Here is a 15,504-nt window from a genome sequence, read left to right as displayed (position 1 = left end):
TATTCCACTGCTCCACTACTCTCTCAAAGTAAAGATCATCCTCACATTTAGATGGAAGTTCCTGTGCTTCAGTTTGTGCCCAATGCCCCTTGTCCTGTCACTGACCATATTTCTTGCTCTTAAAACATGGAAGTAACTACACATTCACAATAAGAGCATTGTAAGTATAGAGAGATCAGCATATTCAAACAAATACAAGACTTGAAATGACTTTATTTAGACACATTTTGTGTTTTTGCTGTCCCTTTTGAGAGATGGGTGAAAGAACATAAACTGTTCTGCATTGCACATTTAATAAATGTACAGTAAGCCACAAGGTAATACAAGCTGGAGAAAATTTTTGTCAGCATTTTCCATTCACTGCTAGATGCCAACACTATTTTGGTTTGCTTGTGCTATGCTTATGTACACTGGCCCCTCTGGAAGAGGGCTTCAAGTGAGATAGAAGCTGCTAATATGAGCGGATTGCTGGTGGGACGGTCTGGCAATCTTCCTCATTCAAAGTTCTGTCAATCACTGGTCTGTACTTCAAGGTAACCTAAAGTAAAAGGGAACAAAGAACTTCAGGACAACAGGATTCAGAGAATGACATCCTAACAACCCCAACAGTTAAGATTTTTATAGGGTCAGTTTTCAGTTCTATCTTTGGATTACCATGTAACTGTTCTACGAAACACCCAACAACAGGTTTTGTCACCATTAAAAGAAAAAAGCCTTTGAACTAGCCTGACACAAGGGAAAACACAATTCCAGCTCAAATAGCAAAGTCACTTCCCAAAGATCAACAGTGCTGAATTATCACAATTTCCAAGGCTCTTTATGAGAACAGCTGTTAACAGCAAACAAGATCCTCAAGCACCAAGCTCAAAGTACCTTCCCAGTTGGGATATCCACGTATGACAGGGTGTGCTTTCTCCAGTGCTCCTCAAATGGCTTCCGCTGCTGGCCCTCGAGTGGCTTAGAGTAGTCAAACTCATCTACCCGTAACTGGGGAGAAAATGAGATTAGTACACACTAAAAGTTGTATCTGTAAATCACTTCACAACCATGAGATTAGCTGCATTTCAATTACCCCTGTAAGCCAGCATGTCTTTTAACAGAGAGCAAGCTTTCTCTTAACACTGCCCGTGTCCAATTTGAAATGCTCAGCCTTAACAAGGGCTCTAAGGTAACTTTCTATGCATAGGACAATTATTCTATTTATGCATCTTTACATCCTGTTTATGCATCCATAATATTATTACTATGGTCCTGATTTATAGGTCTCTAATCACTCAGATGCGCACATGGAACAACTCAAGATCATCCTCAGTGTTCCATGTATTGGTTCTTTTATAAATGACAAATAAGAAGAGGTAGAGCAGAACAAATAGGACCCCAAACAAATACTATACTAATATTAATACTGAAGACTGTACTTTGAAGACTTTAAAAATAACTTTAAAATAATCCATCTGAGGACACATAACAAGGAGATTCAATCCTACATTCAGGTCACAGAAAATACTTATACCTTATAATCCTCTCTGGCATGGGCACCCCGGGACTCTTTGCGAGCCTCAGCACCATAAATGGTTTGTAGAGCACAAAGCATCAGGTTCTGCAGTTCGAGGGTCTCCACCAAGTCAGTGTTCCACACAATACCTGGCAGAATATTAAAATACTATGGAAGATTGTCTACAAACAAGAGTAATACATGTGAGCGAACCAAAGGTGCATCATCAGTTGCACTTAAATAACCAAGTTCTCTTTTAAGATATACCACAAGACATGGCAGTATCCGTCTGCATTGTGATCTGCTCAGCTGGAAAATGAAAACCCAGCGTTCAGCCTATGAATAATCTTGCTACCTTTCTGCAACTCCCTGGCCTTTTCAGAAGATTCTTACAAAGTTCATCATTCATCTTAGTATTTAGACAACTTCACATCATGTTCTGAGGGCAGTTTGTACATTACACATTTAAATCCAGTTTCAGTCTCTGCTTCTTTGAAACATTTTTCAACCAGAAAATGACTGCTAAGGTCAAGTATTTTACCGTGTTCAGTAAGTAAGGCTCTACAAAATATTTTGCAAGATTCAAAATGGTCAAAATCTTCAGCCAAAGATTCAAGAAACATTAGGTTTACAGAAAAAAAAAAAGAACAAAAGCAAAGCTACCAACACTTTTCCCAGAGTACTCTGGGCAACATGTGTTCTTTGCTACCAAATTACCTCTGTCAAAAGTCTTTAGATGAGCCAGATCACCATAAATTTTGCTGAGTATCTCACAGCCTTCTTGGAGTACAGAACCAGTACGAAATACAGCAGCATGGTTTTGCATTGCCTGCAACACAGTAAAACAAAATCAGTTCAATATGCTGCATACGAAAGCATGTAACTTCCTCAGCTCCAGAAGAGCTTGATACAGAGCTGTTCTGAGTTGAAACTTGTCTGCAGCCTGAAAAACCCCACATTCTTCCAGTCACCCCAAACAACACTCTATCATACAGCCAGTAAACTACACAAGGGAATGACCACGAAGGGAAGAAGGAATTAACAAAAGTGATACAACTTTTGCTGCACACACAATTTTCTGACACACTTTTTACTTCTGCAGGGCAAATCCTGAAGCACACTTTGCCAAGTTGCCAAACCCCAGAGTTGCTTGCATCTTGTCCCACCCTATCCCTGAGAGCTTCCCCAGGCTTACCTTCTGCATGCTGAGTCGCAATTCTGAAGTCCTTATGCTTCCATCAGCAAACCTTAACTTGTCAAGATTAGCAACTGACTCTTCACCAGCATTTGGTTTAATGGGGGGAACTGGCTCTCCTAATAAGAAAATTTCAGTAAGTTTGGTAGTCAGGCTTGGGTTTGGTTTCTGGCAGTTTCAAAGACTATCAATTACTAAAAATCAGATTTGAGTAAAACATAGATTATGTTTTCTTCCTCTGAGGTGCACACTAAGTGTCACTTTCCTGAAGTTCCACCAATTGTATCCACATATTTGAAGTTCTCAGTGGAATATGAATCCCATTCTTTCCTGTAACAATTAATAAAGATTTTATAGGTTCAGCAAAATTCTGCTGTTCATTCCTTCCAAGAAACACTTGATGAAAATTCATCTAAACTATAGAATAAGCCCATGGTTCTTACCACCTTCTGCTACGCTTTCCTTGTCTCTTTACACCCAAACCTCCCACCTTTTCTTGGATGTGTAAGGGACCAGGGCCAGTCAATAAGTCTGGCAGTTAGGTATGAGCTCTAATACTGGAATGCCTCTAATACTGGAAGCCACATCTTACTGGGCAACAAAGCAAACACAGCATTTTACACAGTTCATCTCACATGTAGATTTGCATTCAGATTAATAAACCCCTTTCTACAATCTCTAACTCTGAAGAGCCACAGAATGATTACAAAAAATGTTAGCACAAAGCCAGACCAAATAGGCACCACAAGATCTAGGCGGATTCCATGAGGAATCATCAGTCTCTGCAGCTGGTGCAGTTTGGACATTAAGCAGTAAGAAAACAGATGACTACTTGTGGACTCCAGCTGCTCTGACAATGTAACTGGCACTTCCAGTATTTTGTTGGGGTTGGGGGTTGCTTCTTTGTTTTCTCAGGTCAACAACTGTTGCTGAACCAGATTATTTAAAAATATTTAAGATTCAGCAGTGAGAATCCAGTGAAGGAGATACTGCAATTTTTAGTATCCATCTCTCACCACTTGCATGTCAGTCCTTCTTATAAATCAGCAAGGTGGCAGCAAATTCCACTATATAAAAGTGCCAAGTGTAAGACAGATTGTATTTTGATGCAGAAGCTGGTGCAGTATGTAGAGAATAGAGTCTTCAGATTCAATATTCTGTTAATTTGTGAAAAATCCTAACTGCTCCTGCCAATAGCATTGGCCCAATTCTAGTTTTAAAAGGATAAATTACAAAGCAAACATTTGCCTGGCAATGAACACGCCTACAAAAAGCATAAAAATCGATTTTTTCTTTTTCTAACAAGAGCTTATGAGTATCATTCTAAATTTGAATCAGGCAGCAACAACTCTTCGTTGGGCAGAAATTACACCATAAAGGCAAATGTCTCTAGAAGAGTGAGACTTACCAGGCTTGCATGTATTTGCAATAGTCAGGGCACAAGCACGACCGAAGACCACAAGATCCAGCAGGGAGTTTGCCCCAAGTCGATTTGCGCCGTGGACGGATGCAGAGGCCGCCTCCCCGCAGGCGTATAACCCAGGCACCACCTTGTCCTCACCATTCACGTGTGTGATCACCTGGCATTGCACACACTCCATTAACACTCAGCCTTTTAAAACACTCTGACACAGTGCAAACCTCCTTATTTGCAAAGGCCAGGTGCCTTTGTAAGGATAGAACACAGCAACCCAAAGTTTCTTCCAACTCTAAACACAGAATTATCTTAGATCTAAAGGGCAAGCAGAAATGTATGCACATACACATTTGCATCTGTATGTAGATACAGACAGGACTAAACCCCAAGATTTCCTTATATATGCTTATGAAGAGTGCATAGTTGTGTTTCACCAGAATTCTGCAGCAAGTCAGAAATGCAAAGGAATAAAATCTGATCTACACATGCTTCTAGGATAAAATTTTACACTGAAATTTAACAAGTGCACAAAGAGAAGAATTCAGTTGACACCAACACATTGACTTCCAACTAGTGTCAGTTGGAAGATCTGCTTTAGCGTTTAAATTACATGAACTACAAAGGACTAATACACATTAACTCATGTTACAGAATGCAACACAGCCCTATCTATGTTCAATTATATTATCCTCAGCTCAATTGTTGTCAGACCTGAGAGTAACTTCATTTTAGATGTTTCTTGGAACTCCCATCTCCAGATTGACTGGAACATGGTTATCAAGTTATTTTAAAATAAGATAAAACTATTTAAAATGTGTGTTTTAAGTTCTCTGACATTAGAATTATATTATTATTAGAAATTGTATTGATAATCCTTAAATTTATGAAAAACATTCTTAATGCTTTTCTATTTGGAAAGTAATTTCCTAACATGATAATGAAGAGACAGCCCATGTATTGCTCACCTGCCCTTTGTAGTTAGTAGGAATACCTCCCATATTATAATGCACAGTAGGCAGGACAGGGATAGGCTCTTTAGTGACATCAACTCCAGCGAATATCATGGCTGTTTCAGAAATCCCTGGGAGACGGGTCGCCAGCTGCTGAGGTGGCAAGTGGTGCAACTGCAAGTACACATGGTCTTTTTCAGGACCACAACCCCTAGCAAAAAAAAAAAAGCAACAGTGGAATACATAATGGGAATTTACAAACACTAGTAACATTTCTAATCCAGTTTGTTTCATTTGTGAAAATAAACAGGTTCTTTTTCAAATGTTATCTGACAAAAATTATCTAGCATATTTAATAAGACTGTGGCATTTGGATGAATTAAAGCCATTTTTCAATTCCCAGCTTTCTTTTCACAGTAATTCATATTATTTAGGACTTTCAACCATTACATCTCTGTAGAAATATGTAAAACTTCGTAATTAGTCAAGAGAACAGAGAACCGAATTATTTTGTTTGTAGTAAGAGCATATACATTAAACTTGTTTGAGCAACTGTCTCTAGACACTCTGAATTCAAACAGGAGACTCTTAACATCATCTGTTCTCTGTCAGTATCATTAGGAAGTAGCAAGAAAGATTTCTGCCTTATACAGAGAGATCAGCTTAACAGTCATTAAAGCTCACTCTCATGAATTACCATGTGCTTATCAAATGAACTACTGCACTTCATAGTCTAGTACGATTAAGAGTTTATTCTGCAGCTTTGTTAAGAGCATTTAACTAACCTTCCTTCACGGATTTCTATGGTCATAGAACGAGACACCACATCCCTGGAAGCCAGATCCTTGGCAACAGGTGCGTATCTCTCCATGAATCTTTCACCTTGACTGTTGATTAGAATACCTCCCTCTCCACGACATCCTTCTGTGATAAGGCAGCCAGCCCCATAGATACCTGTTCAAGAATAAAAATGCCATCAAAGGAGGTATCTCCACACAGCTTCACAATCAGGATGAACACTGAATAAACAAGGTCTTCTCAAAATAGTAAGAATGCAGATTTTATTCCACCCTAATCATACTTCTAGGAACTGTCCCTCAAGTCTTGTTACTCCTTTTGAACACTCTTTCTGAAAGGTAAGTATGTTGATTTGGGAACACCCATAGTATTTCAAATATTAAAACTCGAAGTGATCTGCACCTATCAATAAGTCAGGAGAATTATATGAAGGCCTTGTTGACCCTCAGCAATTATTTTAAGATTTTTAATAAACTGGAAGTTGATTATCTCAAGGTCCATTTCCTCATTTTTGTTCCCTCTTCTGTGCTGAAGCAGTACAGGATAGCTTCAAATCCTGTGGAACATAAAAGCTTACTTGGTATCCTTTTCTTTTAGAGAAAGGCAATTGCTGTTATTCTGCAGCATTGGTCATCAAAGAAAACAAAATTGCAAACTAACTCGTGCACTTAATAATTATCTTAAAAACTACAGAATTATCGTACAAGCAGTGAAGCTCCTTTAAATAGAAAAACCTTAACTAAGTCAAAGGAATATTTGATCTCTATGATACAACAACAATATTGTAAAATAATGCAAACCATTTACGAAAAATCACATTGAGTTAAAATGAAGCATTAAATTAGCTACAAATCTAATTTGTAATCACTGTTATTCATGGTTTAGATACTGATCATGTGTTAGAAAACCATAGTTCTAAATATACACCTTAACTTCAACTTCTCCACTTAAGATGCTAGTATATAATTTCCTAACATTTGCACCTATCTCATTGCTCTAGTATCTAGTATCTGATATCAAATCCCATAAAATATGAAAGGCAATGGAAATACAACTTTTAAGAGGTAGTTTCAGCTTGTAATTCATAAAACTTCTTAGTATTGTAAGGCCAGCACCTCAAAATTAATTAAACACTGCTTTTTAAATTAGAACAGCTGACACCTTTCTCACATTATATGTCTTACTCTCAAATATATATTCAGCAACAGCTGCAGACAAGTCTAAGAACACATCACAAACAACTACTCAGATGCTGCAGAAAAGTGCAAACTGACTTGAGCACATCATGCTTGAGGTGATATCATGCTGGTGACCTGTCACTAGTGGAGCTCCACAGGGCTTTGTCTTAGGTCCTGGGCTCCTCAACATCTTTATAAATGACTTGGACACAGGATTAGAAGGGGTACTGAGCAAGTTGGCAGACAGTACAGAACTGGGAGGAGCTGCTGATTCTCTCAGAGGCAGGGAGGCCCTGCAGAGAGATCTCAGCAAATTAGAGGGCTGGGCCATCATCAACTGTATGAAGTTAAAGAAGGCAAAGTGCCGGATTCTGCACCTGGGATGGAGCAACCCAGGACAGACTGGGGAAGGAGATGCTGGGAAGCAGTGCCATGGAAAGGGACCTGGGGGTTCTGGTCAATGGCAAGCTGACCATGAGCCAGCAGTGCCCTGGCAGCCAGGAGGGCCAGCCCTGTCCTGGGGGCATCAGGGACAGCATCACAGCCAGGCAAGGGACGGGATTGTCCTGCTCTGCTCTGAGCTGGGGCAGCCTCACCTCCAGTGCTGGGGGCTGGTTTGGGTGACACAATATAAGAAATACATTAAGCTATTAGAGAGCATCCAAAGGAGGGCAACCAAGATGGTGAAGGGCCTTGAGGGGAAGTTGAATGAGGTTACTTGGACTGGTCAGACTGAAGGAGACTGAAGGGAGACCTCATTGCAGTCTGCAGCTTCCTTGTTGCAGGGGAAGAGGAGGGCCAGACACTGATCTCTGTGGTGATCAGTGACAGGACCCAAGGGAACAGCCTGAAGTTGTGTCAGGGGAGGTTTAGGCTGGGTATTAGAAAAAGGTTCAAAAGTGTTTGGACACTGATCTCAGGCAAATGTGTGACTCTTGGGAGTTGGACTAATGAACCTGATGGGTCCCTTCAAACTCAGCATAATGTGTGACTCTGTGACATTTTAAAATAACATAAAAATCTGTTTGACTAATTAAAAATAATGCTGTAAGCACTATTTAATGTTCTGTACCTGTAGGGTGAAACTGCACAAATTCTAGGTCCTGGCAAGGGAGCCCAGCTCGTGTGACCATGGCAGTGCCGTCACCAGTACTGGTATGAGCAGATGTGCAGCTGAAGTAAGTGCGGCCGTACCCACTGCGGAACACAGAGTTAGCAGGATTAACAGGAAGAAAAATTAAAACATCTCTACAACATACCACTAAATTATGCTCTTTGCACAACAGTGGAAAGGGTTAATAAGAAAAGTACTCAAGTTTACCACCTCCTGTACTAGTTCAACCAAAAGAAAACAAAACTGGTTTAGCTCAGTTTTGCTCAACCATATTTGAAAAATGGTTGGTGACAGAAGGCTGAAGAAAAAGAAAACCAATTCCAAAGCAGGATCATTAGGTTACCATCAGAAGCCTTTCTGTCAGAAAAAAAAAAGTTATTTCAGAAAGTTCTTTCAATCTATAACATTCCATTTCGTTTGAACTATCACAAGCAGTTTTATTAAAAATAGGATATAATGATGGTTTAGATTGCCCATATGGTCCTGGTTTAACATTCTTAGATTTAAAAACTTAGTTGTCCAGGTATTAAACATTAATTATTATGCTACAAACATCTATGTTAGCCTCCAATATTATTAAGAACAGCCCATTAGCCCAATTTCAGGACAAACTCTCAGAAGAAATAGCAATGTACATATTCCATGTACTTCAAAGTACACAAGCATGCAGAACACCTCAGAAGAACAAATTGTGTAGGCAACCTTTTGTAAATTTATTTAACTGTATCTTTACAGATACATTTATAAATATTACTTATATTGAAATAGATATGAGAGAGCCATAAGCAGCAAAATACTAATTCAAATAGCATTCTAATAAACATATACAAACTTTGCAACCAAGTAATGTTAAGTTCACACATAGTATGATAATTTTATCCTAGAACAATGAGAATTACAGTGGCAGTATCTTAATGAAATAGAGTCTTTGGAATTTTGACAAAAACTGTTTCCTACAGAAAATTCAGGACTCTACAGACAGACACGTTGGCAGCACTGCAACAATGCCTGTTTAAAACAGCATGTTCTAAAAATCAAAGACCATCTGAATCATATATATTACTCTTACACATCCTTACTTTATGTCATTGTACTAGAATTCAGAGTAAGATCTCATACCAAATTTATACTTGGTCACAAAATTAGCATGTGCCTTCTTTCAGAGGGAATGACTGAATTCAGTTATATTGCTTTTAGTGTGGGGGGAATGAACCCATAAATTATGTTCCATCAGTCAATGTATCTTCTCCTCACTGTGGATCCAAACATATGTACAAGCACACAAACTCTAACTGGTAACACTCCCACGTTTTGGTCTTTCATCACAAATGTTACATTACCCAGTGGCAATGACCGTGTTCTTCGCTCTGAAACGATGTATGGTTCCATCTTCAATGCAGAGGGCAATAACACCACGGCATTCTCCATTCTCCATAAGAAGATCCAAGGCAAAGTATTCAACGAAGTAGCTTGTATCATATCGTAGAGACTGGAGGAAAATTAGAAAAGGAATTTTTACTGAAGTAACCTCTCTTCAAAAGTGTCAATGCACATGGGCTGTATCAGGATAAAAAAACATCCTCACCAGCTCTCAGGGAAGACAATTTCCTCATAACTATTTATTAAAGAATTTGTTAATTAATCTATTCTAGCTTTAAAAGACACAAGTAGCGGCAAAAGCACTTAATTCTGAGCAGTCACGAGCCAGGCAGCAGGACTTGTCATTTCACTCTGCATCTGGCAACAAGTTAGTCAGCTGCAGTTCTCCATACATGTACAAGCACGCTGCACTTAAGCTCTCCCAGAGAAATGAGAAACACCTCCAGGAGCCCAATAAACCAGCAGGAGCAGCAGGCACTCAGTCAAACATTCTTTCATGCCCTCAGGGATTACAGCAGTGTTTAGCAGCACTGAGAATTTGTATTGCAGCAGCACACACAGTGCAAACCTGGAGGAGAGCAATTAGCTGGCTACCAAGTAAATAAAAAACAGTAGCTACCAGGTATTTGGATTTCTGGTTTCAAGTGGCTCACTACCATTTTAAAATAGGCAGCACTTCCTTCAATTATGGCTCGTAGAATTAACAGGCAGACATGCTGGAACACTAGTCACCTACTTGCCACAGAACAAGCTCAGGAATGCATAGTAAGCCTTAATTCATTTACATCTTGTTTCTCCCTCCTCCCAGTTTGAAGAGGAGTGAAAAAAAATGCTGGCTTGTACTTCTTTTCACAGTTCCCCAATGCTGCTGTGTCATATTTTCGGAAAAAAAGGGCTTTTGAGGAAATGTTTACATAAATTCTCTTCGGGTCTTGTTAACAGACACAGAAGTACTAACAGTACAGAGCTAGTCCAGACCACAAAGCTGACAGTGTACACTAATTAGCACCTGTCTTCATCCCTCCACATTGCCTCAGAAAGGAAGATAACCCAAAACTACTATAAGCTATACCCCTGGATTCCTCATTCATATGTGAACAGTTACATGTATGTTTGGTTTTGATTTTTTTTTCAAAATCTGGGGAGAAAAGTAAATGCAAATGCAAAAATCCAAACCAAGTTAACTTCACAACTGCTTACCCTGCCATACAGAGTATGTAAGAGTGAATGTCCAGTCCTGTCTGCAACACAACAGCATCTGTGGGCCTGTCCTCCTTTTCCAAACTGAAGACTCTGCCCACCAAATGCACGCTGATAGATTTTTCCTTCTTCAGTTCGGCTGAATGGCATCCCGTAATTTTCCAGCTGTGAAACCCAAATACAAGCATCAGAAACTCTTGTGCATCACAATATAATGAGTTATTTTAAGAGATCTCCTTGGAAGCTAGCCTGTGTTATTTATAACTACAGCTGACATCAAATCCCGTGAGTCTCACCTCTATCACTGCAGCTGGGGCTTGCTCAGTCATGTAGTGTATGGCATCCTGGTCACCCAGCCAGTCCGACCCTTTCACTGTGTCATAGAAATGCCATCTCCAGTTATCATCCTCCATGTTCCCCAGGGCGGCATTGATCCCTCCCTGAAAATGAAAATCCATTTTCCTGGAATTACATTACTTAAATACAGCTTTAGTAGGTTTACCTCCTTTCTATTAAAAACCACATACCAGATACACACCTGTGTACAAGAAATAAAGACAAGCCAGATTTAATGTGACTGTGAAAAACCTGTGAAACTCCACAGTTTCACAATGGCTTGTCCTGCTTTTCTGTGTAACACAGTGAATCACAGTTACACTATAGTTAGAGAAGCAGCATTGCATTTTGATAATGTTCAGGCATGGGAAAGAAAAGAGAGGCAGTATAACAAAATAAAAGCATAAGGGGAAATTAAAGATTTTTTAGATTAGGATTTTAAGAACAACCACAAGTGAGATTAAAAAAATGTAACTTGCTATGTCATTAGCTTCGAAGCAAAATTAAATGCAACTGTTACTTAATATAAAGTCTGGCAGTGGTAAGTTCATGGTTAAACTCTTATGACCTTAGAGCTTAATGATCCTCTGATTTTATTATATACCACTCTCTAAAAAGTTTCAACTAAAAATGCTATTTTATAGAAAGAAGAATGGCCTTGAAACAAGAACCTAGAAGTGCTTAAAGCCAGGCTGGATGGGGTTCTGAGCAATCTAATGTAATGTGTGAATCCCTGCCCATGGCACGGGTAATGGAACTGGGCAACCTCTAAGATCCCTTCCAACCAAACCATTTTGTGATTATTCTACAGCCAAATCAGTTTTCTGACAGAGGCACTCTTTTAACACTTGTTCTGCCTCATTTCTCACCTGTGCAGCAACAGTATGAGAGCGGGTGGGGAACAGCTTGGTAACACAGGCTGTGTTAAACCCAGCTTCTGACAAACCAAAGGCCGCCCGCAGACCTGCTCCTCCTGCACCCACAACAACTGCATCGAACTCATGGTCCACTACTGGGTACTGTGTAGAAATCTGGAAAAATAAACCACTTTGTTATGATCAAAGATAGTTCAAGATAAGTCAAACAAGTTTCATAAAAACATAAGCAGGATCAGTGTAATGTTCTCAACAGACTTTTGCAGCAATTGCTACATCTGTTATACTCTCTTGATTGGAAACTGCCATTAAAAAGAGCCACACATTTCAGCAACTCAGTCTCACAAGCACCTGAACACAGCACTCCACTAAAAGCCTGAAAGTTTTGTGTCTGTTAAGCATTAGTGCATTATTGAATCACAATGTAAAAAGTACAGACATACCGAGTCAGACACCTTCGTGGAGGCATTTTTCTTCCCGTAGACTGTGAAGTGTAAGTTCCGTGCAGGAGCCTGGCATGCCGCTGGCCACTACAGAAAGAAGTCAAAACAACCATCATGGAACAAATGTCTCCACAGGATAGACTTATGGCACTCTCAGCTGCCCTACATTTATAACAAATCTTCACTTACCACTGGTAGCACACGTGCAAGAGTATTAATGTATATCAGAGCTACCTGCACTGGAGTTCTGGCTATCCTATAATCATGCCATATAAACAAAAAACGTTTGACTGATGAGAGAATAGTCTGCAGTTAACAGGGTGTCCCACATGATCCATCATTAACTTCCCCAACAGTGACAAGCCTCTCAGACCTGTCTGAGGTTGCACAGACAGAAAGACATGTCTGCTAATAACGCTGAAGTATTCTTGCAAAGATGAAGATTTGTGAGAACCATGGGAAGTAATGGAAAATTATTCTCCTGACAAGTAATCCTAAGAATTTGGAATATTTCAGATGGTCACAGTACTGAAAATTAAAAAACAGTCGTAGAGGATGCTCTTCCAGCTGAGCATTGCTTCAAAAGTCAGAGATATTTCTCTTTTTCTTTATGAAATTAGCGACCAATTTAGAAACATTTATTAATACACAAACTTAATAAAAGGATGCAAGTTTTACCCTTCTGCAATGTCACTCTCCACCCCCTGACTTGCTCAAAACCAAACCAAACCAACAAACACCACACCCAAAGCTACTCAGTATGCAGTCTTTGCTTTGATAGATTAAAACAATCAGAATGTTAGTCTCCACCTCTCCAATGTATCGGAACCTGGTATGCCTTCTTTACACAGGTCAAAAAATAAGCCCAACTCAGCATGTATAATTGCTGAGAACAGCAACACAAAGCCACATTACTGACCTCTCCAGTGACATCAGCACCTCCCTATTTGAAATATAACCTAAAATGCATTGGCATAATATCTGCAGCTGTTACATTCATGGTCCCACAACCTTACAATATGTTAACAAGCAGCTCTTCCCTCCCCAAATGTCCACCTGTTTCCCCATCTCTGAAGTGAACTCCAGTACACTTTCTCCAACCTAGTTTTATCATCTCTCACACCAGTTTCCTCAAATCATCTTCTTGCATAACAGCAGATCTACTCTGTCGTTATACTTGCTAGCACATTTCTGGTTTCTGCAGCTGTCTTGGAATGAGATCAGTTCCTAATATCTGTTCATAAGGAGTTCCACCAGTACTCTCCTCCAGGAAGCTCTTCTCTCCCTGTTCCACACTGCTATTAACACGCTTTGAGTTAACAAAAGTCCACAAAGCAGAAAAAGATGTCATATTAAGTCTAAAGGAAACACTGATTGCAGTAATCCTGAATTGTTATGGCACCAGGAAGATCGTGGCCCTTTCGAAACTAAAAGTCCAATCAGGCCAGCTCACTGCCACGAAAATACGGAGATACTTTTTAAGCCTTTCCCTCTCTCTGTAGTTGTCTTTTCTGTACTTGCTTTGTAACACAAACACAACTACAGCTGACTTTTGTAATCCCAAGCTCGTTATGGGCATGCAGGATGAGAACAGTGGGAAGAAACTGGAAACTCCCACGTCACCAAGGAGAAGAACCATCCTTCAGGCACAACTTACAGCCCCCTAGCAAAAACATGCCAGACTCTTCAACAGCCCTTTCTGAGCACAATCACCAGCCAGGTTGAAACAACTCAAGTATACACAGGTCTCAAATCACAGACTGCATCAGGCTGGAAAAGGCGTCCAAGGCCATAGAGTCTAAACCAATGACCAAACACCACCATGTCAACTAGACCATGGTGCTAAGTGTCACATCCAGCCTTTCCTTAAACACTTCCAGGAATGGTAACTCCACCACTCCCTGGGCAGCCCATTCCAATGTCCAATCACCCTTGCTGGGAAAAAAAATTCTTCCTGATGTCCAACCTGAACGTCCCCTGGTGCAGCTTGAGGCCATTTCCTCTCTTCCTGTCACCAGCTGCATGGGAGAAGAGACTGACTCACATCTTACTAGAGCCTCTCCTCTTCTAGAGAGGGATAAACTCTTCTCTAGATCTTTTTTCCTCCAGGCTACACAATCCCAGCTCCCTCAGCCGCTCCTCACAGGGCTCATGCTCAGACTCTTCACTCTTCGCTGCCCTTCTCCAGAGTGGCTCCAGCACCTCAGTGTCCTCCCAGAATCCAGAAGCCCAGAACTAATCACAGCGCTGGAGATGTGCCCTCAGCAGGGCCGAGTACAGCAGCACCATCACTTCCCTGGTCTTCCTGTGCACACTATTGCTGATACAGAATGAGCCTAGGGCGAGCTTTCTCTCCCGGTGCTCGGCCAGGCTCCCCCAGGGCCTTTCCCTCGCACATCCCAATGCCGCTGCCTCCCTCAAAACCCCGCTCAGGGCCTCAGGCTACGGCGCTCGCTTCCCGAGCCGGGAGGCGCGGCCCAGCCATGCCCACAGCCACCCACTCCCAGGAACCTGCCCCCGGGACACGAGTTGCGAGGTCTGTGCCGCTCCAAAATAGAACCGGAGAAACCGAACCTGCCGGGGCTGGGGAGATAACCGGGCGGGTCAAGGTCACGGAGGAGACAGCGGAGCCGGGCCGCCGCCGGCGGGAAAGCAGGGCAAAAACAAGGGCAAGGACGGGGACAAGAACCTGGATAAAGGCAAAGGCAGGAGCAAGGACAGGGATAAAGGCAGGGGCACAGACTCACCCGGGAAGCCGCGGCCGGGCGCAGCCAGCGCTTCGCCAGCCCCCGCGCAGCCGCCGCCGCCGCCATCACGGACCGCAGACCTCGGGCGGGGGGGCAGCGGGCGTGAAGGGCGCACGCGCGGCGATGGCGGGACAGACCAACAGTGCCGCGAGGGGGGCACCCACGGCGATCTCACTCCACCCAAGAGAAATGCGCAATGGAAGATCCCTAAACAGCTCCTGTTTTGAGAGTAAAGAACATTTAAAAAAGAAAAAAAAACTAGAATTGTGTTATTGCCGCTATTTTTCCTTGGTGAAATATTGAAACGTGTAGTTCTCCAATACTGTAAGATTCAGCCTCTTTGTCTCTCTGACAGCGCTTGAAATTTTGCGTAATA

At 41.3% G+C, this 15,504-nt stretch overlaps 1 protein-coding gene across 1 annotated transcript; it reads right to left on the bottom strand.

Annotated features, from left to right (window-relative positions):
- Positions 1 to 193: 193 nt before the first annotated feature.
- On the bottom strand, positions 194 to 15,346 carry SDHA (succinate dehydrogenase complex flavoprotein subunit A). Its single transcript, XM_056482851.1, has 15 exons — positions 15,129 to 15,346; positions 12,382 to 12,468; positions 11,933 to 12,094; positions 11,024 to 11,167; positions 10,728 to 10,892; positions 9,488 to 9,636; positions 8,106 to 8,230; positions 5,843 to 6,011; positions 5,073 to 5,268; positions 4,099 to 4,270; positions 2,691 to 2,809; positions 2,213 to 2,324; positions 1,514 to 1,644; positions 874 to 987; positions 194 to 538 (listed from the first exon to the last, which is right to left on the bottom strand). The coding sequence occupies exons 1-15, from the start codon at positions 15,192 to 15,194 to the stop codon at positions 452 to 454; spliced, it is 1,998 nt and encodes a 665-aa protein (XP_056338826.1). The 5' UTR covers positions 15,195 to 15,346; the 3' UTR covers positions 194 to 451.
- Between the last annotated feature and the right edge of the window lie 158 nt (positions 15,347 to 15,504).

The sequence above is a fragment of the Oenanthe melanoleuca genome, chromosome 2 (assembly GCF_029582105.1).
Source record: "Oenanthe melanoleuca isolate GR-GAL-2019-014 chromosome 2, OMel1.0, whole genome shotgun sequence".
In the NCBI taxonomy this organism is placed as follows: Eukaryota; Metazoa; Chordata; class Aves; order Passeriformes; family Muscicapidae; genus Oenanthe; species Oenanthe melanoleuca.
This window is presented reverse-complemented; position numbering and strand designations above follow the sequence as displayed.

Bases quoted from the DNA above. Each gene is read 5' to 3' on its own strand.
- SDHA (XM_056482851.1), bottom strand. From the start codon at position 15,194: ATGGCGGCGGCGGCGGCTGCGCGGGGGCTGGCGAAGCGCTGGCTGCGC. The intron at 12,469-15,128 runs GTGAGTCTGTGC...TTCTTTCTGTAG, and splicing joins GCCCGGCCGCGGCTTCCCGG to TGGCCAGCGGCATGCCAGGC. The intron at 10,893-11,023 runs GTGAGACTCACG...TGGGTTTCACAG, and splicing joins CCCCAGCTGCAGTGATAGAG to CTGGAAAATTACGGGATGCC.